The sequence below is a fragment of the Pseudorasbora parva genome, chromosome 8 (genome assembly GCF_024679245.1).
Source record: "Pseudorasbora parva isolate DD20220531a chromosome 8, ASM2467924v1, whole genome shotgun sequence".
Taxonomy (NCBI): domain Eukaryota; kingdom Metazoa; phylum Chordata; class Actinopteri; order Cypriniformes; family Gobionidae; genus Pseudorasbora; species Pseudorasbora parva.
The window spans coordinates 37,110,844-37,133,113 of record NC_090179.1 but is presented as its reverse complement, the minus strand read 5'-3'; the positions used below and the strand labels follow the sequence as shown (position 1 = coordinate 37,133,113).

At 39.7% G+C, this 22,270-nt stretch overlaps 2 protein-coding genes across 4 annotated transcripts; one reads left to right on the top strand and one right to left on the bottom strand.

Moving 5' to 3' along the window:
• The first annotated feature begins 1,733 nt into the window (after window positions 1-1,733).
• igldcp (Ig-like domain-containing protein) lies at window positions 1,734-7,835 on the top strand. Of its 2 annotated transcripts, XR_010906784.1 has the most exons (7): window positions 1,736-1,994; window positions 3,016-3,056; window positions 3,130-3,477; window positions 3,804-4,073; window positions 5,375-5,411; window positions 5,527-5,577; window positions 5,705-5,749. XR_010906784.1 is itself a non-coding variant. In XM_067451113.1 (6 exons), the coding sequence occupies exons 1-6, from the start codon at window positions 1,978-1,980 to the stop codon at window positions 5,779-5,781; spliced, it is 804 nt and encodes a 267-aa protein (XP_067307214.1). In that variant the 5' UTR covers window positions 1,734-1,977; the 3' UTR covers window positions 5,782-7,835. The 2 variants fall into 2 exon arrangements, 1 of the variants encoding a protein (XP_067307214.1); XM_067451113.1 differs by lacking the exon at window positions 5,375-5,411 and having other exon boundaries at window positions 1,734-1,994; window positions 5,705-7,835.
• A 494-nt stretch (window positions 7,836-8,329) lies between these two features.
• plin2 (perilipin 2) lies at window positions 8,330-13,295 on the bottom strand. Of its 2 annotated transcripts, none has more exons than XM_067451111.1 (8): window positions 13,212-13,295; window positions 12,616-12,667; window positions 12,314-12,509; window positions 12,151-12,233; window positions 11,509-11,773; window positions 10,302-10,423; window positions 9,106-9,237; window positions 8,330-8,978 (listed from the first exon to the last, which is right to left on the bottom strand). In XM_067451111.1, exons 2-8 carry the CDS (start codon window positions 12,643-12,645, stop codon window positions 8,574-8,576), a joined length of 1,233 nt encoding a protein of 410 aa, XP_067307212.1. In that variant the 5' UTR covers window positions 12,646-12,667; window positions 13,212-13,295; the 3' UTR covers window positions 8,330-8,573. The 2 variants fall into 2 exon arrangements, with proteins under 2 accessions (XP_067307212.1, XP_067307213.1); XM_067451112.1 differs by having other exon boundaries at window positions 12,628-12,667; window positions 13,212-13,239.
• Between the last annotated feature and the right edge of the window lie 8,975 nt (window positions 13,296-22,270).

The following is a 22,270-nucleotide window of genomic DNA, read 5'->3' as shown; positions in this document are numbered from 1 at the left end:
TCTAACCACAGGCCAGTCATCAATTGCAAAGAAATGAAACCAAACACCTTGTAATCAGTTGACTTTGCGAGGGAATACCCTATCATACATCTCACTTTTTTTTTTTTTTCCATAGTATTTTTGTTACTAATTTAATGGGTGCAATCGACTGTGGTAACCAACATTCTTCAAAATGTCTTCTTTTGTTTTTCAGAAGAATAAAGAAACTCATATGGTTGGAACAGCTTGAGAGAGAGTAAATTGAGTAAATGTGGGTAAACTATACCTTTAAGAAGTGCAGCCATTCACCAAATGTGATTATATGAGATTTGGCCTATCTAAGGCAGGGGTTTTCAAACTTTATGATGCAAGGACCCCCAAATATGAACCTTTATGGGGGACCCCCTTTCTTAAATGCATTTATATATATATATATATATATATATATATATATATATATATATATATATATATATATATATATATATATATATTAGGCTTGGGCGGTAATACGGTAAAATGGTATACCGCGGGATCTAAAAATAGCAACGGTATCAGTTTCAATACCGTCAAACCGTCAAAAAAAACAAAAAAAACAGATCAACTTACATATTGCTGATCAACAATTAATTATTAAATATTTAATAAGTTGAACTAATTAAACTATTTACATATTAAATACTATTTATTTATTAAATGCCTAAATATGTGTATGCGTTGTTGTGACAGCGTGGATAAGAAAGAGAGAGAGAGAGAGGGGAAAAGACGGTGAGTCGGGCACTGAGTTATTATCGAAAAAGAACACAACTTCTGCAGTTTGGAAGTATTTTGGGTTTTGACGGTAAATACAGACGAGGCAATTTGCAAATTGTGCAACAAAAAGATGACCGCGAGAGATGGAAATACCTTGAACCTAAGGGCGCATATCCGAAACCACCATCCACTCACTGCTGCGTGGATGAAAAACTGAGCGCACCCTCGGACTATGCTGTAATATTGCCGAAGCCTTTTGTCACACAGCTGGCAATGTAAGCAATAAGCATGAACTCCACAAAAATCATGTGGAGTTCATGATTAACTCCACAAAAGTTAATTGTTCATGATTAACTTCACACAAAAAAAAGTCAATTGTCTGACAATTGTCTCATAACGGTAAGCATAAAACGTGCAGAGAGTTTCTCAGGGGCAGGGGCTCAAATGTAAAAAATAAAATAAAAATATAGGCCTATATATTATATATATTATATATATATATATATATATATATATATATATATATATATATATATATATATATATATATATATATATATATATATATATATATATATATAAGCCAAGCCAACAGTTTGTTGACGCTGTCTGAGCCTTACATCATAAGGTTAATTATTCACGGTAATACCGTATACCGAGGTAAAATAGGGAGGAGGTTTGACGGTATCAAAATTTGGATACCGCCCAAGCCTAATATATATATATATATATATATATATATATATATATATATACATTTTAAACTGTTAGATAAATAGTAAGTGTGCCAAAAAACAACACATTGTCAAACAAAGGCTACTTAATGTTGGATGTATAAACCTAAAGAGTATTGTTTCACAAGCAGCTACACTGCCTTAGTTAGCAGGATAGCCTATTGTGTAAAAAAATTAAAAATAAAGCAAACCTATATACGATTCTGGAAAGTAGCTTATCCTACGGCAAGAATAAAGGAGAGAAACCGTAGGCTACGGATGTTAGAATGACTTTATCTTTTTATTGATTTTATTTATTATCAGACATTTTCTGGGGAGTGGGGACCCCTTACCTTCTAGAGGACCCCTGGGCAAACGTAATATAGGAGAGAGAATCATGCGGTGGAAACGTTAGGTTTCGTTTTTGAGAAATGGAGAGCGACCGTTCTTCTAGATATAAAGCCTCTGCTGAGAATTTGCAGTCAGAGCATGAGCATAGCCTGACAGGAGCAGGAGCCGACACAAATGCACCATGGACATAAGTAACTGGTGAGAGAAAATTTCTTTAATAGTAGCCTAGCACAATAGAAACTAGATTATAGTCTACTGAGAATATTGTCACATTTTAAAAAAATCGTATCAACTGGATTAAAAAAAAAACCGGTTGTCGCTTGATTGGGTAGCATAGCCTAATCCACATACAGAATTAAATGGTAAATGCTATAAAATATAAAATTCTAGGCTAGCATAACCCCGCGGTCCTGAAACTGCAGCATCGGGTATTGCAGGCTATAGCCTATAACGTTACTGGCTGGACTTGAGTTAAGTTTCATTTCACCAACGCAGCGGCTGTAGTTTAATCAGGAATCTCTGAAATTGAGGGAAGCAAGACTGGTTCAGACACAGACTGAGCACAGCACATTGTAGCTACAATGCAGTGCAGTCGTTTTGAGACGTTAGACCAGGGTATTTTAAACTTAAAAACGGCCGTCGGCTGTCGGGACGCTTTAAAGGCTGAGGACATAGGCTAAGCATGCAGACAGAACCTTTCCGACTGAATAGATAACTTAACTAGTTTAGTCCACAGTTTAGTCCACAGCTAACACAAATACGTTCTTAAGACGTTTTACAAACGTTCCCAAAAACATTATTCTGAATGATCTCTTAACGTTCAAAATGTTCCAGGTTTAAACTGTTTTAATTTTGTCTTGGTTAAGGGAACATTTTATCATTTTGCAAACATTAGCCTAGGCCAACGTTACTTTTGAATGTTCTCTAAACAATCTGTAACATTAACAAAATGTTATAGACGTTGAGAACGTTTAATGAACAATGTATTTTTGTGTTAATGTTTTGAGAACATTATTAAAGACGATACGAACGTTCTATTAACGTTTCTGTCATGTTTGGTCATAACTTTAAGAGAAGCTTGCCAGAATGTATTGAGTCCATAGTTGGCTGCGATCAGTCAACGTTCGTAACGTTCAGTCTCTTGTAGGCCTATCCAGATCAGATAATAATGGTTCAAGGTAATTTAAGCCTCTGTAATGATAACAACATTTCTTCACAGGGTTTCAGCCTTTCTAATACTATGGCTTCTCATTTGTGTTGGTAAGTAGACAATGACAAAAGCATTTTGATTATAAGCATTTGTGTTTTTTTATATAATAATTTATCCCCATAGGCTCCTCTCCCCTCACAATGGTCGTCCACACCTCATCAAAGGTTGGTCTGCCAGCTGTGCTGCCATGTACTCTGGCATCACAACTGGACTCTGCTCACACGCCTCACATTCAGTGGCAGACCATAAGAGATTCAGTGTTTGAGCGAATGGGAGAGGAGCTGTTTCAAAGAGAGGACTACAGAGACCGGGCAGATGTGCCTGAGGAAATGCTTATGAGGGGAAACTGCTCTCTGTTCTTGCGGGATGTCAGATTCAGCGATGCAGGCGTTTACGAAAGTTACCTGGTGGTTGGTGAATCAAGTATCAAGAACCGAATTTTCATTCAGAGCGTCCAACTTGCAGTTACTGGTGAGAGCTTAATACTTTAACACTGAAACACACCTCACTGTACAGTGTATCAAACGCAAAAAAACCATGTTTGGACAAACAAAATAAAAAAAAAAGAACAGTTTTAAAGAAACTTTCCATGTTCAGTACAAGTTAAACTAATTCAACATCACATGTATTACCATACTTTTATATTATTTTGACAAAAATCTGGGTTGCAGTAAGACATTTAAAATAGAGCCAAACTGTAAATGTCAAATACTTTTTCTTTCTATATAGCATGATGCCGAATATCAAAATGTATGCTTTATTTTACCCTCCATCTGGCTTGTGTCTTCCCACGGTAGATCACAAGACCATCAAGTCTGTGCAGACTGGAGCAGACCTGATCTTGGATCTGTACACGGATCAAGCTGTGCAAGTGATTTTTCAAAACAATAATGACACCAGGTGGGCAGTCCTGTGGGAAAGAGATGCAGACATAACAGAGAAAAGTTATCCAAAAGAGAGAGACGACAAGTTGATTTTTAGGGAGGTTACGGCCAGCAGTGCCGGAACATACAAAGTTCTAGACGCGCAGGGTTTGGCGCTCAGCACAGTGAAAGTCGTGGTTACAGGTATGTAACTTTTGTTGAGTACAGTTCTTTAAAGATTCTTTATAGGCTTATAGGATTATGAAAATAATCTTCACATGATTTTTCTTTTAATGGTAATTCTGTTGTTACTTACTCACCCTCAAGTCGTTCCAAACGTAAGACCTACGAGAATAAACCACATTGGTTATTGTGGAAGGAACGTCAAACATGATGTGTAACACAAGAATGAACCTCATTGGTTCTTGCAGAAGCATAAATGTGATGTGCAACACATGAGAAGGTTCCTCATTGGTTCTTGCTGAAGCTCAAATGTGCTGCGTAACAAGAGAATGATCCTCAGTAGTCCTTTTAGAAGCTCAAATGTGATGTGTGACACACGAGAAGGTTCCTCATTGGTTGAACATGCTTGAGCTTCCGTTTAAATAATGTGAGTGGTGAGGAATGTTTATATGTGGATAAGTGACTGAATTAAATCTGATCAGCGTATAAAGCGATCAAGTCTCTTCAGACAATTTTGCACTTAAAGGGTTACTTCAGTGATTAGTAACCCTATCTAATCCCCCCCCCCCCACGGAATGTTCGGCCAAAGGCTAAAGACTACAGCCAGCAGAGGGAGCCATTTCCTCATGTTTTCAACCCGCGCATGAGGGATGGAGAGCGCACTCACAGTCTTAGCTCGCAGCTGCAGGCATTTATTTAAACGGATGCTGAGCAATGTAAGTGTTTTAACTTCTCAAATTAATTTCTATGAAAGTTAAGCTTCCAAAGGCATGAACTGAAAACGTGCCAGACTGGAGACATGCTGTGAATGTATGCCGCGAGTGGGTTTACCTCAGCTCTCATAAGTAAAATGTTAAATGTAATCTCACTCCTGCAGCGTTAGTGCTGTGAGACTCACACGGCGACTCAATCATTATAATGAACAGACACGTTCAGTATTTAATTGTAGGGTCTGTTCTCTAACTCAGTCACAGTAATCCAGTAGTGGTGGCTTTGGGAATGGCCTCACAGGGCAGCGGAGCATTCTGGGAGTTGTAGTCTTTCATCCCCATGAGACAAAAATACATTTTCTGACTTTTCTCAGTCTAGAAGGCACCAAATTCAAAAATAATTTCCTATTTCTACTACATTAAGGACCCAGTTTAAATACAGATTCATCTTTCCAGTGCTGAAGTAACCCTTTAACCGCTCAGTTCATATGAGATTAGATTTACGATATCTTTAACTTTTTGAAGTGTTAAAATGGTAGTTGCGCAAACTGTCAATTGATGGACAGAAATCTCTCATGATTCATTAAAAAGATCTTCATTTGTGTTTCAAAGATGAACGAAAGTCTTACAGGTTTGGAACGACATGAAGGTGAGTAACTAAATAATTAAAATTATTGGATGAACTAACCCTTTCACTGATTTATTATGATTGTATATGAGTGTTTACTGTTACAAGACTGTGTTAATCTTTTTCTTAATTGTAGAACCTGTTCTAGCAAAAGAATCAGATGCTCTGCAAATACATTCTGCATTAGGTAAGCTGAACCCAGATCGTGTTATCATTACTTGACTGAATTAAACATACGTTGATTAGAATGGATGGAGTTCCTGTTTCTGACCCTTTTTCTATTTATTTATTTCTTTCACTCTCACTCACTTTAGGTAAAGCTACAATGAGTATGCCTCCTGTAAGCCTCATTACTCTTTTTCTCTTATTTTATTTAATGTTTTTCAAATGAATTGAAATTGTTCTGATTTTAATTTTTAAACGGTAATACTTTAGTATCCATTTAGTTCCCATTATGTAATGGATTAGATAACATCAACTTACAATGAGCAATGCATTTATTTCAATATTTATTCATCTTTGTTAACATTCTGTTAATTTTTAGTTCATATTAAATCAGGTCCATTAATTAATATTAATATTAAAACATTTTATTTTAAATAATTTATTAGTAAACGTTAAAATTAATATTATCTAAGATTAATAAATGCTGTTCTTTATCGAAAAAAAGTGGAACTGGTGTGCAATGTCGTCAGACGTAGCGTAAGCATTTTTCCGTAAGTTCAATACAGAGTTGTGTGGAGCAGTTATATGATGGATAGATTAACTTAACTAGATTAACTAAGACACTGCCGTAATAAATCTTGGAAGAGCGAGGACATTTTTAATATAACTCCGCTTTTATTCGTCTGAAAGAAGAATGTCATATACACCTAGGATGACTTGAGAGTGAGTAAATCATGGGCTAATTTTCATTTTTTGGTGAACTATCCATTTAATGTTAACAAATGAAATCTTATTGTAAATCATTTGAATTGTGAAAAGCGTGTTGTTTGATGAACTGTACTTTATTCTACTGTAAGTCTTGTTATCTAAGCTCACTAAACTAAAAATGAAGTAATGTGTGATTACCTTAAACCTATGTGTGGAGACTTTTGTAGTGGTTATTTACTGTACTCAATTGTTAAATAGAGAGAGAATTAATATAAATCTAGAAACATGTATAATATATAAAAGAATATTTATGCAATGCCTATAATCCTCTGAATCCTTGTGTGGTTAATATGTTGGCTAAATGTCAACACTGTTGTCAGTGTTCTGTATTTTGTTTAATGTCTTTATGTTTTTTGTACATTTATTTTTTCTTTTGGGACAATGAGAATCAAGCAATTGCTTCTACAATTTAAAATATTGAATTGGACCAATAATACGATTTGGTAAACTGCATTTTTCCATTGGCTCAACTTATTGTTTCAGATATTGCCCATGTTGCCACAATTGATCATATTCAGTTCACAGAAATTTCAATTAGGCAAATTAAACAATTTAAATGTGACCAGTCACTAGAAAATGTTGAGTTGAAGGATTTATGTTGAAGTATGACTAGAATGAGATTAAAACTGCACTGTACATATTTTTTTAATGATTTCTTACAACTTTTGATAATTTGTCAAATCAACTTAGATAATTAATATGATTCAGATAACATAACATTTTGAGTTTATGTTTATTAAACCAATCTCCTTTGTTATATTAACTCATTTTTTAAATTTCACCTGAACTCAACATTTAAAGGCAACCATGCAGGTAACGTTAACCTAGTTTATTTTTAAAAAGTAAAACCAACAATACATTTTTACAGTGATGTATACAGGCTACTTTTTCAAAGTACATACATACATTTACATAATATATACAGAAATCCCTAATATTTTGTTTTTAAAGGTGGCTGGAAAGTAAAGTTTAAAAAAAAAAAAATAATTTTGTTGCAATGTTTGTGATGTGCGATGCAGTGGGGATAGAGATTTTAGAGCGCCATCTAGCGGCACATCAACTAAACGTTCTTCTTCTTGGTATTATTTTGAATAAAAGAGCGCTATCTTGGGTGAAAATGATTGTCCATCCATATATCCATATTCCTAGCATTATTCCCACTCATTTGCAGGGTCCGCTTCACACACATTTGATTTGGCACAGGTTTTACGCCGGATGCCCTTCCTGACTAACACAATCCAGCATTGAGATTGCTGGAAGTGTACTCACTCCTACTCCAATTTTGGCATACCGAATCCACCTAACCTGCTATGTCTTAGTTTGGACTGTGGGGGAAACCGGAGCGAGACAGCGAGAACATGCAAACTCACACAGAAAAGATCCCTTGCTTGGACTTGTGACAAATGTGCTCTGTGCCACCGTGTGGGTGAAGATGATTGTAAGGTAATGTATTCTTAATGGTTTATAATTGCAAACAAACTAATTATAAGACTTGGATGTTTGATTAGTAAATGATGATTGGTTTGTGGTTTAATTGTCCTAAAAGCAAATCATAATAGTTCTGTATCACTAGAGGTCGGAGGTCATTCTCTGAATCCTGCACAATCAGCATAGCTTTTGTTCTCTGATGCCAGATCTGAAAAGAGGAAATAGGGCATGACATGATGCAAATCATGTGGCTCTAAAACCAAATGTCCATTACACTGTGAGGTGTTCTATAAAAACGTTCAGTCCGGAAAATGACACAACCACCAATCAATCAAGACAATCCGATTTGCTGGCTTAAAGAACAGCAAAAGTAACTTTATTTATTTTTGTCTATTAAAATTACTGACATTTAATTTATAACACTGAATATGACTGCAACCATGTTTCATTTAAGATGCTTCATGGGTCTATGACATTTTAATCTAATTCATCTAGCATATCCTACTGCAAAATGTCAATAAAAATACTATTGCCGAATAAAAAATGTTTATCCTCGAAACAACACATACCACAAAAAATAATATTGTAAGTGTATTTTTTTATTAGAAATGTACAAAAACAATAAAAAGACAACACTGTAAAAGGCACTTTTTATGCCTAACATTAGGAATCTGCAGGCTTAGAATACTTCAGAAATATTATTCAGGAAAATGTTGTTTATTTAATATGATTGTTATCACAGAATATATTTTATTGGCAGGAATGTGTGTTTGTTCTTATATTTGTATATAGATATAAACAAATAGTTAATATTATGACATTTCATCGCTCTTCATTCACTGACTGCATCTCCACTTCAGGCTCAAGGGTCCTTTGTTTGTTAGATTTAGGGCCGTTTGTAGTATTGCGTCCCGCACGTGGGTAAAACGGACCTACCAGCCAATTGAGAGGTGTATTGTTGAGCAGGTAGTCCATGACGTTATCCATGGAATCTCCTATTTTGCTCAGCTGAGATCGACTGATGACGAGTATGGTACTGGACATATCTCCTATGGTTGCAGTCTTTCTGAAGCTGCTGTATACCTCCAAAGCAGAGTGGCTGACAGAGGTGACCTGGACCTGAACGTGCTGTGGGAGACCTTTGAGGCTGGACACCAAGACCAGATATGTGGTCTGGAGTTGCTGGCTGAGGTTGTGGGCAATGGTCAATGTGCGTGATTCTGTTTTCTGATTGAAAGAAACGTTTGTAGAAAAAAAAAGATCTGAGTATGTTAACTGAAATTCACCTATCTAAAAACATGAAATTCAGATTGTATCTTTGAGATAATTTCAAGTTACATGATATCTTGAATACCTCAGCTTCATTGTCTGTGACTGACTCGTTCTCTTCTTGACTCCGAGTCACAGTCTTCCAGCCCATCAGTGAACTCAGTTTATCATGTAGCTTCTGGTTAGACATATCAATACTCTTCCAGGTATATTCAATCTAATAAGAAAAGGAAATAACATTAGGATAATAACCATTTCCGTCACATAAGAAAATTGAAATAATGACATACTAAGTCATGACATATGTTCAGTTATGACATTAAAGCATAATTATGAGATTCTAAGTAATAATAAGTCATTTATGAGACAAAAAAGTCAATATTATGACCTTAATTTATGAGATGAAAAGTCATAATTATTACACACTAAGTAATAATTATGAGATAAATTATGACAGCCATGAAATGAAAAGTCAGAATTATGACATTAAACAATTAAAATGATGGCAAAAAAGTCAAAATTCTGACTTAAAAGGTCATAATAAATGACATACTAAGTCATAATTATGAGATTAAAAAGATGAGTAAGATGAGATCAAGTGAAAATGATGACATTAAATTAACTAAGACTAAGTAGTCTAAATAAAAAGACTAAATAACTAAGACATAAAAAGTGAAAATTAAGACATACTTTATGAGATGAAAAGTCATAATAATGACATACTAAATGATAATGGACAAAAATTCGAAATAAAGACACTAGGGCTAATTAAGTATGCCTTGAAAAGACGCTTATGACAAATGCTAAGTAATTTATGCAATGAAAAGTAAAAATTTGGACATTCTAAATCATAGTTATGACAGAAGTGAAAATTAAGAGATATCAGTCAAAATAATGGCTATAAAAAGTAAAAGTAAAAATTATAATATACTAAGTCATAATTATAGCATACAATTTATTTAATTTATAGCATCCTTTTGATTTTTTTATCTCATAAAATTCCAATTGTTTAAAAATAATATTTCAATAAATAATTTCATTTTTTGTCATATTTATTACAAAAAACTTCAAAATGTCTGACATTAGTGTCATAATTTCAACTTTTTGTCATACTTTTGACCCTTTTTTTATTTTTAGCATTCATAATAATGATAGTCATAATTTAGACTTTTTATGTCATAATTATGAATTAACATCATCGCTTTGTGTTTTTAACCTTGGTGTGGTTCAGCGGCTGATATCTGGACTATCTGGTTGGCTGCGTTGCATGGCATTACGAACCTTATCTACTGCTCTCTGGTAAGTCCTGTCCTTGACTTTGCTGGAGAGCGACCCCAGTCGCACGTAGTAACTGGGTGCTTCAGTGTTATTTTCAAATCCTTCGGTGTTCTTCACTTCACACTCTGAGAGAGATTTTAAAAAGACAACCACAGAAACAGGACAAAGAAGCATTTGTTAGATTTCATAATTTTCCATCTACATTTTATAAATGAAGATTAGTAAGGCTTTTGAAACAAGAATTACTTTCAGATTCCTAGTCAATGATCTCTTTGAGATGTGTTTAATTCTGATGTTCTACACATGAATAGGATTAATACTTCTTTTCAGGAAATTGGAATTCAGGAATATAATTCCCAGTACTATAAATGCAGTCTTTTGATGTATTTAGTGCTCATAACAGAGCAAACAGTATGGATGTTCTTTCGATGTAATCTGAAAAGTCATACTTTATAATAGGCATATCAAAATACTATCACAAGATATGAGGAATTGTATGTGTACACGAGTGCAAGAGGCTTTTATAGAAGAAAAGGAATAGTCACACAAAATAAATGAAAACTGTTATAATTCAGTCACACTCATGTTGTTACCATTTCGACTTGTTTCGTCCATACAATGAATGTCAGTAGGTCTAAAACAATATTTTGACCCTATTTGACTTTGTGATCCTCAGATGAAAGAAAGTCATACAGGTTTGGAACAATATGACAGTGAATGAATGATGACAGACGTTTCATTTTTGAGGACTGAGTTAACAGCATCTTTTAAAGTCACCATGAAATCAAAATTGACAATTCTTTATTTATTTAATATTTCAGTATATGTTTTAAATGATCTGTGCACATCATTAATGTTTTTAAATGAATGTGCCCTCATAATCTTTAATTAAAATAACTCCCCTTCCCTCTTGAAGCAACATCTCTCCTCTGATGATGTGTTTACTGGCGCGAGGGGGGAGCAACCTGTCACTCACATGAACTCGACCAATAGCAACCCACAAACATCTAATCAATTCCCGATAGACAAAACTATGCCATTTTTTTCTCGCCCTACATTTTCCTTATTTGAGAAATCGTTTTACTAGGATATCCATCACAATAGGGAAGAAAAGAGGCTATCTTTTAGAAATTACCCTTAAGCTAAGCAACTGTCCCAGTTTAAATATCATCAACATATCCTAGTACCAATAAACATGGTCTATCCTCACCTTTCTCCTGCTCAGTTTCAGGTAAGTACTGCTCCAGCAGAGTCTCAGATGTGCTCAGTGCGGTGTCCACTCTGCTGCTCATCAGTTTGACCGCCCTGCTCTCCATCACCGTTTGGACTCCACCACTAACCACCGTCTTGGTTTTTTCCACGCCGTCCTGAACTGCCCCTCGTGTTCGGTCCATCACTTCACTGAGGGACTCTTTGGCACCGTTCATGGTACCGCTGACAGTTTCCTTGGCTCCCGTCACTGCTTCTTTAACAATCTGAAAGATAAGAATGCATTAGAGCAGTGCTTAAAGCTGTGGTACCTCTCTTATGCTTAAATCAAAGTAAACAAAAATCTGCACAACTGCTATTGCTGCTCCCAACAATTTATTTTAAAAGGACAACGTTTCAACCCAAAGGGTCTTCGTCAGACAGTTGCGAATAGGCTACTGCCTGACGTAGACCCTTTGGGTTGAAACGTTGTCCTTTTTAAATATATTTTTGGGAGCAAAAATTTGTTATTTGTTTACTTTGATTTATGCTCTATTGAATCTAGCACATCTGCAAAAGTTTTACTGGATGTGCGCACATTTTTTTCTTTTTACTCTCTTATGCTTAAAATTTAGACAATATTGAAGTGAAGTTGACTAAATACCTGATCAGACGGCTTGCGTAGGATCGGCAGAGTCTTCTCTATCTTATCCAGTCCTTTGCACGCCAGGTCATTTGCCTTAGAGGCTAAAGGGGGGACACAATAACTTTTGTTAAAGACACTGTAATCTGTCCTGATCTCTACTGACAGACAACAGTCGACTTACTCTGAGGCTCTAGTTTGCCAATGATTGGTAAAGCACCGTACATAGCAGCTGAGGTTATGGATTTCACACCATTCTCAGCCACCTCACACACAGACTTTAAGTATGGATAGTTATTCTTGGTGCTGCAGTACACATTTGATACCATGCCATAGGTGGAAATAACCAAGGGAAGGTGAACTATTCGGTCAACCACATTCTAGAAAGGAACGGACAGGGATGAACAGATTAAGGGACATTCAAACCAACAAACATAGTAAATTTTGTTCTAATTAAATTGTATAAATGAGAATGAAATGGCACACCTGGTTACTCACAATGTCCTCAGAAGCCATGTTACTGTAATTAGCAGAAAATCTGCAAAAAAACATTCAAACTGTCATAGCAAATTCATAGCAAATTTTTCTTTAAACTTCAAACTATTATTTAATCCAGTAAATATTACTGGATTTACTTAATTTTATGGATGGATTTACTTAATATTATTTAATTTACTCAAAATATTATTTAATCCAGTAAATAACATCTCACAGAAACAAAAAGAAAACTGAACAAGGCAAGACGAACTTATAGCACATTTTATACCCAATGGCAATTCAAAGTGCTTTACATATAAATTAAAATAGTGATAACATTTGGATGAGATACCATCTGTAAGAATTAAAAATAAAACAAGGATAATTAAAACACAATAAAAGTTATGATTATCAATAAGCATTGTTTTTAGGTGACGTAGTTACGATGTAGTTTTACTGTTACTATAGTAACAGTAAATTAGCCCATGTATAAATACAGTAATTAACTTTAAACGACCAAACTCTATATAAGTGCATAGTTTATTAATATTACTCAGTAGCCTACTTATTTGAGTAAGTACAGTGTAACCAAAAGTATTATTTACCTGTTGTGCTGTCTGAACAAAATTCACAAGCCGACTCAGTTGCTCTAATGAGGAACGAGCGCTGTTCGGGATTTTATAGGAAGGAATTCTGATGACATAGCCTACTGTGGATGACGTCGCGACGAGTGATGTAGTCCAAAGGTCGTGTGCTGAGGGGATTTCACTGTACGAGAGGAATGACAAAACCCAGCGTACAAAGATCATTCAACGGTGGTAGCCTATTCTTAAACTTTTAAAAGATCCTGTGAGAAACATTCATGGTTTCGTGAATCGTGCTTAAAGTAATCTTTTCACGTCTTAAACTTGTGACTAGACTAGAGCATGTTTTATGAAACTAGCGTCTGACATATTGCAGCAACTTCCTGTTAAGCTGACCTAATAACTGAGTTTTCTGGGTGAAAGTTCACACTTACTGTAGAGTTCAGGTGATGTGGGGCATTTAAGTTAATTGAACTATTGTTGCCCTAGTTATCAGAAGCTCAAATATAATAGTCATCGCAATTCGTGGCAAAGGTCATTCTCAAGATGTGTTCATCTGTCTGACATCATCATCATCATGGCCCTTACAAAAATACTTTAAGATAATTTTATTAATTATAACTTTTATAAAGTAAAGTTCAAGTATATTTTTAAGTATACTTTACGTAGTTAGTATATAATATCAATGTAGCCTATTAGAAGTATAGGCCTACTTGTAATTGTAGTGTTTCAGTAAGGATTAAATAGACACTTTTTTAAGCGTATAAAAGTATTATGAACAGATCTGTTTTCTTTATAAATCAATATTTTCAAACAGTTCAAGTTTATAAAACAGTAGGCCTTCCTATGTCTGAAGTAGACTAATCAATCAAAAGAAACAGACCAAGTATACTTCAAATACTTAGGGACCCCTCTGTTGCCATCTTGGCTGCGCGCCATGACGTGTCACTCTTGAATAACTTAAAATGGGCAAAGAGCCGTGACATGGATGGAGCTGAGGTTGCCTGGTTGCTGAAACCATGCCTGCCTAGCGACCATAGTGTCAATCCACGTGTCACTCAAGTGGCCACGCCCCTAATTATGCAGACCTTTAAGGCTTAATATAAATTAAAAGGATGAGTTATAAAAAAATTCACCCCCTTCTGAATAAAAAAAGATTCTGCTCCCTTCTGGAGCCTGTCTATAGCGGACAGTCGATGAATTCAAAGAGAAACCGTGGGGGTTGCCGCTTGGTCCTGACCTGAACACATCTATATGCCGATATTCAGTTACTCATAGCGCCACCTGCTGGCAACAGAAAGTGACATGTTTAACACTGTGGTGCACTACTAGCAACATACTAAAATATGCAATTGAGTACAAAACATGAAACATTCTAAAACATGCTAGCAAGACTTCAGTCTTGCCGGAAGTGATGGCGCAGGCACAGCTTTTATACATAGTGTTGTATTTGAGGTACAAAATTATATAAATACTGTTCGGTTTCTCACAAAAAAAACATCAGTGTCTTAAAACATCAGTGTGTTGCCATGAGCTGCTGTGTTTAATATGGATTCGTATGTCTGTGTGTTTTTTACTATCTTAGTGACTCTCATAGAAAGCACCCCATTGACATGCATTATACGAGCAATGGTTGGAGTTAGAAATCTTCATTTGTGTTCTACTGAAGAAACAAACACACCTACATCTTGGATGCCCTGTGGGTAAGCAGATAAACATCAAAATTTCATTTTTTGGTAATCTATACCTTTAAATGCATATTGCCCTCCGTGCTCCGTTTTCATAAAGCCACCGGGTGGCAGTTAGCCTGTATGCCAGCTGAACTTAGCCCCGCCCACAATTTTTTTAGGTCAGGCAGTTCGGACCAATGAAATCATCAGGCCGGGCTTTAGGCGATGATGGACAGATGATCAACAGTAACGCAATCATCACGTCATCATAGGGGCTTGGATTATATTTTTTCGAATCCTAAACGGAGAGCTTGTTTGTATTCACCTTCACAATTTCTCTCAGAAAGGATGATCATGTTGGGTAAGTACTCTGTGTATCATTAAATTAATTTATTTTTTTACAACACCGGCAAAGATCGTGTATTCCAGCCTGATTTCAGTGCGCGTGCAGACAGGGTTGCCAAGTTTTTACAACAAAACCCGCCAACTACTAGCCCTAAACAAGAGCTTCTTGGGGGTTCTCCGGTGGTAAAATGTGTGTTATTTTGGCAAGGTTGCCTGCTAAAATTCTCACTCATGGGTCTATATATCACATAGTCGCTTCAACCCGCGGACATAGAAAACAACCCCTGTGGGAAAAAAAGCGGACTTGGCAACACAGTGCAGTTGCGCTCTGTCTGTTGACATTTGACAATGCGTCGCTTCGTTGCTCTGATTGGTTGTAGGTCTATCCAACTGAGGTCTTTCCTGGTTCGGTTGAAACACGCCCCATAATCACAGCCCAATGGAGCAGTTTCAGACTCATATTCTGACTAGAATTGAGTATGACCACGTCAGGCTACAGTGTTGCCACAGTTACTTTGAAAAAGTAATCTGATTACTGATTACTCCTTTAAAAAGTAACTTAGTTACTTTACAGATTACTAGATTTTAAAAGTAACTAAGTAATATTACAAGTTATTTTATTAGTTACATTCAGCAGTTGCGGACAACACCGCCACCGCCTCAAAATAGAAATGACAACCGTTTTTACCAACACTCACTTTTTTGGAAGTGCATTTTTTACAGTAACGTCAACAATGTATCTCCTGACATTTTAAGTTGAAATTAAAAAATATATCCTGAAAAAATACTCTCCCCGAGACGGAAGAAGAAAGCAAAAATATATATTTTTGTGGTGACCTACAAGTTAGACGGTATGAGACATTCACCCAGACGCGGCCCCTTTAAGGGAGCGGGTTTTTCCGGGAGAGAAGTTCCGGTTTCACGTTGTGTGAGAGTTGTTTACATTGCTCGCTGTACAGTTGGAAAATTATGTTGAAGTGTTAGTAAAGCTGACTCGACGCATCTCCGTCTCTTGTCTCATCACTTACTGCACTCCACATTGGTGACCCCGACGCGAGTTGAATAAGGTTGGATTATGTTACACGACGGCGGTGGTGAAAATGATGCCGTTGCGGCGCCCGCCGCTGCTATCGGCGCGGCTAATGTCGGCGCAGCTAATGTCGGCGCGATCTACGCGGCCACCATCAAATTGCCGGACTTTTGGCAGAACAATCCACGGCCATGGTTTCAACACATCGAGGCCCAGTTCCAGTTAAGAGGAATAACGCAGGACGTTACGAAGTATTTCCATGTGGTAACAGCTTTGGATGCCTCGACGACAGCCAGGGCTATGGCACTATTAGAGGCTCCTCCGGCTGACGGCAAATACGATGCACTTAAAGCATTCCTGTTGCGCCTCTTTGAGCTGTCAGAGCTGGAGAAAGCAGACCGCCTGCTGTCCCTGAATGGCCTTGGCGATAGCAAACCGTCAGAGTTAATGGAGAGGATGCTGACGGTGTTGGGAGCAGCGGATCCGTCATTCCTCTTCGCCCACATTTTCCTGCGGCAGCTTCCAGCACCCGTGCGCACCGCACTGGCCAGTTCTTCCCTCCTTTCCTCCAGGGACTACCGGGCGCTGGCTGTGGAAGCAGACAGGATTTTCCTTGCCAACCGGCAGCAGTTTGTGCATGCGCTGTTGCCCCCTCATCACACGTCTGCCCCATGTCCGCCCCCGGGGGACGACCATGGCACGGCAGCTGCTGTGACAGCCCGCCGACAGCGTGAGGACGGCTGGTGTTATTACCATTCCAGGTTTGGGGCCAAGGCCAAACAGTGTCATCAGCCTTGCAGTTTTGGAGCCCAGGGAAAAGCCAGGGCCGGCGCTCATTAGCAGCTATGGGTGCTGGCCGTGACTGCAAGCTGTTATTCATCACTGACGCCTTGTCTGGCCGGCGGCTGCTGGTTGATTCTGGGGCTCAGCGCAGCATCCTGCCGGCGAAAATTGTGGATACTATGGCTGGCGGGCATGGCCCCCCGATGGATGCCGCTAACGGCACACCCATTCGTACTTATGGCACGAGGTATGTGGAAGTATGTTTCGGCGGGGGGCGTTTCGGCTGGGATTTCGTCATGGCCGCTGTGTCTACGTCTCTCCTGGGGGCAGATTTCCTCTGCGCTTACAGACTGTTGGTGGATGTTACAAACTGCCGCCTTATCGACGCACTTTCTTTTGCTTCATACCCCTGCACGCTGGGAGGGCCGGGGGCACTTTGTCTGTCGAATACGCTGGCCACCAGAGACCTGTATCAACGCCTACTGGCTGAGTTCCCAGACATCACCACGCCCACATTCTCATCGGCTGTGGCTAAGCACGGCGTGGAGCACTACATCACCACGGTGGGCCCCCCAGTCTACGCACGGCCCCGACGCCTTGACTCTGCCAAGCTCGCGATCGCCAGGGAGGAGTTCGCCACTATGGAGCACCTCGGCATTGTGCGACGCTCCAACAGCCCGTGGGCTTCCCCCCTGCACATGGTGACCAAAGCTGATGGCAGTTGGCGTCCCTGTGGTGATTTCCGTCGCCTGAACAACGCCACCACCCCCGATCGGTACCCTGTGCTGCACATACAGGACTTCTCCCACCTGGCCGGCGCCACCATCTTTTCAAAGGTGGACCTGGTTCGTGGTTACCACCAGGTGCCAGTCCACCCGCAGGATGTCCCCAAGACAGCAGTCATCACGCCCTTTGGCCTTTTCGAGTTTCTACGGATGCCTTTCGGCCTCAAGGGGGCAGCGCAGACGTTTCAGCGCCTGATGGACTCTGTGCTGCGGGACATGCCTTTCCTGTTTGTTTATTTGGATGACATTCTTGTGGCCAGCGCGTCCGCAGACGACCACCTGTTGCATCTCAGGCAGTTGTTCGGCCGACTCAGTGAGCATGGTCTCATCATCAACCCGGCCAAGTGCGAGTTTGGCCGGTCATCCATTACTTTCCTCGGCCACCATGTCACCCCACAGGGGGCCGTTCCCCTCCCAGCTAAGGTGGACGCCGTAGCCAGTTTCCCATGCCCGCGCACTGTAAAGTCCCTGCAGGAGTTTCTGGGCATGGTGAACTTCTACAACCGTTTCCTCCCCCATGCAGCCCAACTCATGCGACCCTTGTACGACGCCTTGCGGGGTGGAAAACCGGCAGACGTGTTGGATTGGTCCCCAGAGATGACAGAGTCTTTTCATGCTGCCAAAACTGCACTGGCCAACGCTGCTCTGCTGGCGCACCCGTCTCCAACCACCCCCATTGCTCTTACCACGGATGCCTCTGATTATGCCGTGGGGGCTGTGTGTGAACAGTGGGTGGGCGGAGCCTGGCAGCCGCTAGCCTTTTTCAGCAGGAAGCTCCGTGACAATGAGAGGAAGTACAGCACCTTCGACAGGGAACTCCTTGGTATTTTCCTCGCTACTCGGCATTTCCGTTTCCTGTTGGAGGGCCGGCAGTTCACGGCTTTCGTTGACCACAAGCCGCTGACGTTCGCCATGGCCAAGTCTTCGGAGCCATGGTCTGGTCGACAGCAGCGCCAGCTCTCTGCCATCTCCGAATACACTACTGACATACAGCATGTGGCTGGCAAAGACAATTTCGTCGCAGACTGCCTCTCCCGGGCGATCACTGGGTCTGTCCACTTGGGCCTTGACTACGCAGCCATGGCTGAGGAGCAGGCTGCGGACTCTGAGGTGCAAGCCTACAGAACAGCCCCTACGGCGCTGCTCATGGAAGATGTGGCGTTTGACACGGCCAACGCTACACTCCTCTGTGACGTCTCCACGGGCCAACCGCGCCCCATGGTTCCTGCTAGCTGGAGGCGAAAGGTTTTTGACGCCATCCACAGCCTTTCCCACCCCGGGGGGAAGGCCTCCACCAAGCTGGTGGGGGCCAAGTTCGTATGGCCAGGCCTACGGAGGGACGTTAGGGCCTGGGCTGCTGCCTGTGTTGCATGCCAGCGCGCAAAGGTGACTCGTCATACCAAGGCCCCTTTGGCACCCTTCAAAGTGCCGGAGAGACGTTTTGATCATGTGAATGTGGACCTGGTGGGCCCGCTTCCCCCCTCCCGTGGTTATACTTACCTCCTCACTATGGTCGACAGGACCACGAGGTGGCCAGAAGTGTGTCCCCTGTCCTCCATTACGTCAGCTGAAGTAGCCCGGGCGTTCATTATGTCTTGGGTGGCCCGTTTCGGCACACCGTCAGACCTCTCCTCGGACAGAGGTCCGCAGTTTACATCAGAGCTTTGGACGGCGCTCGCCGAGGTCCTGGGGGTGAAGGTCCACCGTACCACAGCCTACAACCCACAAAGCAATGGACTTTGTGAGCGCTTTCATCGGGACATGAAGGCTGCGCTCAGGGCCAGCCTTACGGACAACAACTGGGCTGACCGTCTTCCGTGGGTCATGCTGGGCCTTCGCTCCGCCCCTAAGGAAGATCTTCAGGCCTCTTCGGCCGAGCTGGTGTATGGCCAGCCCCTGCGCGTTCCAGGGGAGTTCCTTCCAGATGCCACGGGCCCGTGGTCGGGGGCCTCCCATCGTGCCGTGTCCCGGAAAATTGCAGATGCCTTTGTCCCTATTCCAACGTCTCACCATGGCCTCCCCCAGCCCTACGTGCCTAAGGACTTACCATCAGCCAAGTATGTTTTTATCCGCCATGACGGCCATCGCACACCATTGCAGCCCCCCTACGATGGGCCTTTCCGTGTCCTGGCCGGAGGGTCTAAGAACTTTGTTGTGGATATGGGAGGTAGGCCTGAGCGGGTGGCTATAGACCGTCTCAAACCTGCTCATCTGGATATTGGTGAACCCATTCAGCTGGGCCAACCCCCAAGGAGAGGACGCCCGCCGGCGGCAGCCTCGGCACCTGCTCATGCCCCTAGCACTGTCCCTGCCCCGCCCCTGGCCCTTTGCCCCCCTCCTGTTAAGCGCAGCCGGTATGGCCGCGTGGTCCGCCCCCCTATACGTTGACTCTTAGGGACTGTGAGGAGCGGGACTGTTCGGTTTGGGGTACCTGTTCGGGCTGGGCGTGTTATAGGGGGTGAATTCTGGGGGGGCCTGTGTGGTGACCTACAAGTTAGACGGTATGAGACATTCACCCAGACGCGGCCCCTTTAAGGGAGCGGGTTTTTCCGGGAGAGAAGTTCCGGTTTCACGTTGTGTGAGAGTTGTTTACATTGCTCGCTGTACAGTTGGAAAATTATGTTGAAGTGTTAGTAAAGCTGACTCGACGCATCTCCGTCTCTTGTCTCATCACTTACTGCACTCCACATTTTTATTGTTTATAAGGAAAATGACTAAAATAGTAACTCACAGTGACTTGGATAAATTACTTTAATCTGATTACTGGTTTGGAAATAGCGTGTTACTGGAAAAAAGTAGTCAGATTAGAGTAACGCGTTACTAAGTAACACGTTACTGGCATCACTTAACCACCTTACTGGTATTAAGTATACTTTACTTCTATTATAAGTATAATTTATTTCTGTTTTAAGTAGATTACAAAGGAATTACAAATGTCTTCAGAACACACAAGCAATATATTAGGAATATATTATTTTACAGGTAATGATATACTGAATGCTCAGTACCTTTGGCTTATTCCAAATATTAAAAATTACACACTTTGTGACCAATAAGAATATACATTGTTATTAGCTATACTTTGTACAATAAACTTTGAATTACATAATCTCACACAATATAGTGTTTTAAAGTGCTATACCATTTAACTGCATTTTAATGAATTAAAAAGGAAACAATTGTCCAATGTTGAATGCATTTGTTTTCAAGGCAATTAAAATAAATAACGTACAAGTAACCAGTCCAACCAGTGGTTTTCATTTAAACTTCACATGGTTTCAGCACAACTGATCGAAATGAACTTATATTGGACCAATGCCATACTGACTCTCTACACAAATACAAAAACTAAATTTACAAGAGATAGGGTTAGACTGCATGTTCATAATTTTTTTTTATTACGTTTACATTAGTCTAAATTCTGTACTGAACCAATAATATTTTGATCAATAAATGAGGATTATCAGTAAGGAAAAGTATCAGTACTTTACGTCAATATTGTTTCCAGTACATAGTCAAACACATACAGTATATACAGTAGCGAGCGACTCTTTATGAATGAATTTTGTACAAATGAAAAGCGCGTTTTGGTGCTGCCTATACTCGTGCCATAAACCTCTAACATTACCACAGAAAATAGAGATATCAAACCAAAACCTTTATTTTCATTTGTTAAAGCAATACGAAACAGCAGCTACGCTGCAAATATTTAAAAATAGGCTTTTAATGCATTAGTAATTTTAACACTTTCTGAAAAAAATGTGCAATAAAGTCATTAAGTGAATTCCAAGCATGAATAAGTAAACCTTTAAATTATACTCAAATTTAGCGTTAAATATACAAAAAATTCAGGATTTAATGTGCACCACTCGGAACGGTTCAAAGTGATTCATAAACAAACCGTTCAAACACCTTTTGTGAATCTATTCACTTAAAAGAACCGACTCAAAAGAGTCAGTGGGGCAATTTTCTATTTCAATTATAAACACACACATGTTGCTATATTTTCATTTTATTTGGAAAGAAAATTCGACAGAATTATAGTTAATAGGATTCATATTTTTTTCTCTTGAATTAGACCTTTTTAAAAATGAAATACATATATATATATATATATATATATATATATATATATATATATATTTATATGTCTATCATGTGTGTGTTGTAGCGTTGTATAACCACTAGATGTAGCTAAATTAAAAGAATTGAGAACTTTTCTTTAGCCGCTTTTCTTTATGCATCCAGCTAGCTAGCCACAATGTTTATTCTTTGATGAATATCTCAGGCAGAAACAAACATTAATAGATAACTAGGAACAGATGAAAGCTTTTCCCCTGATCATATATGACTAATGTTATATATTTAAATTGTGCCAACCAACCAACCCAATATTTTTTATTTATAACCTATATTTTTTTATGATAGGCTATGATTAGTTTATGAACCTTGACAGGCTTTAATAGT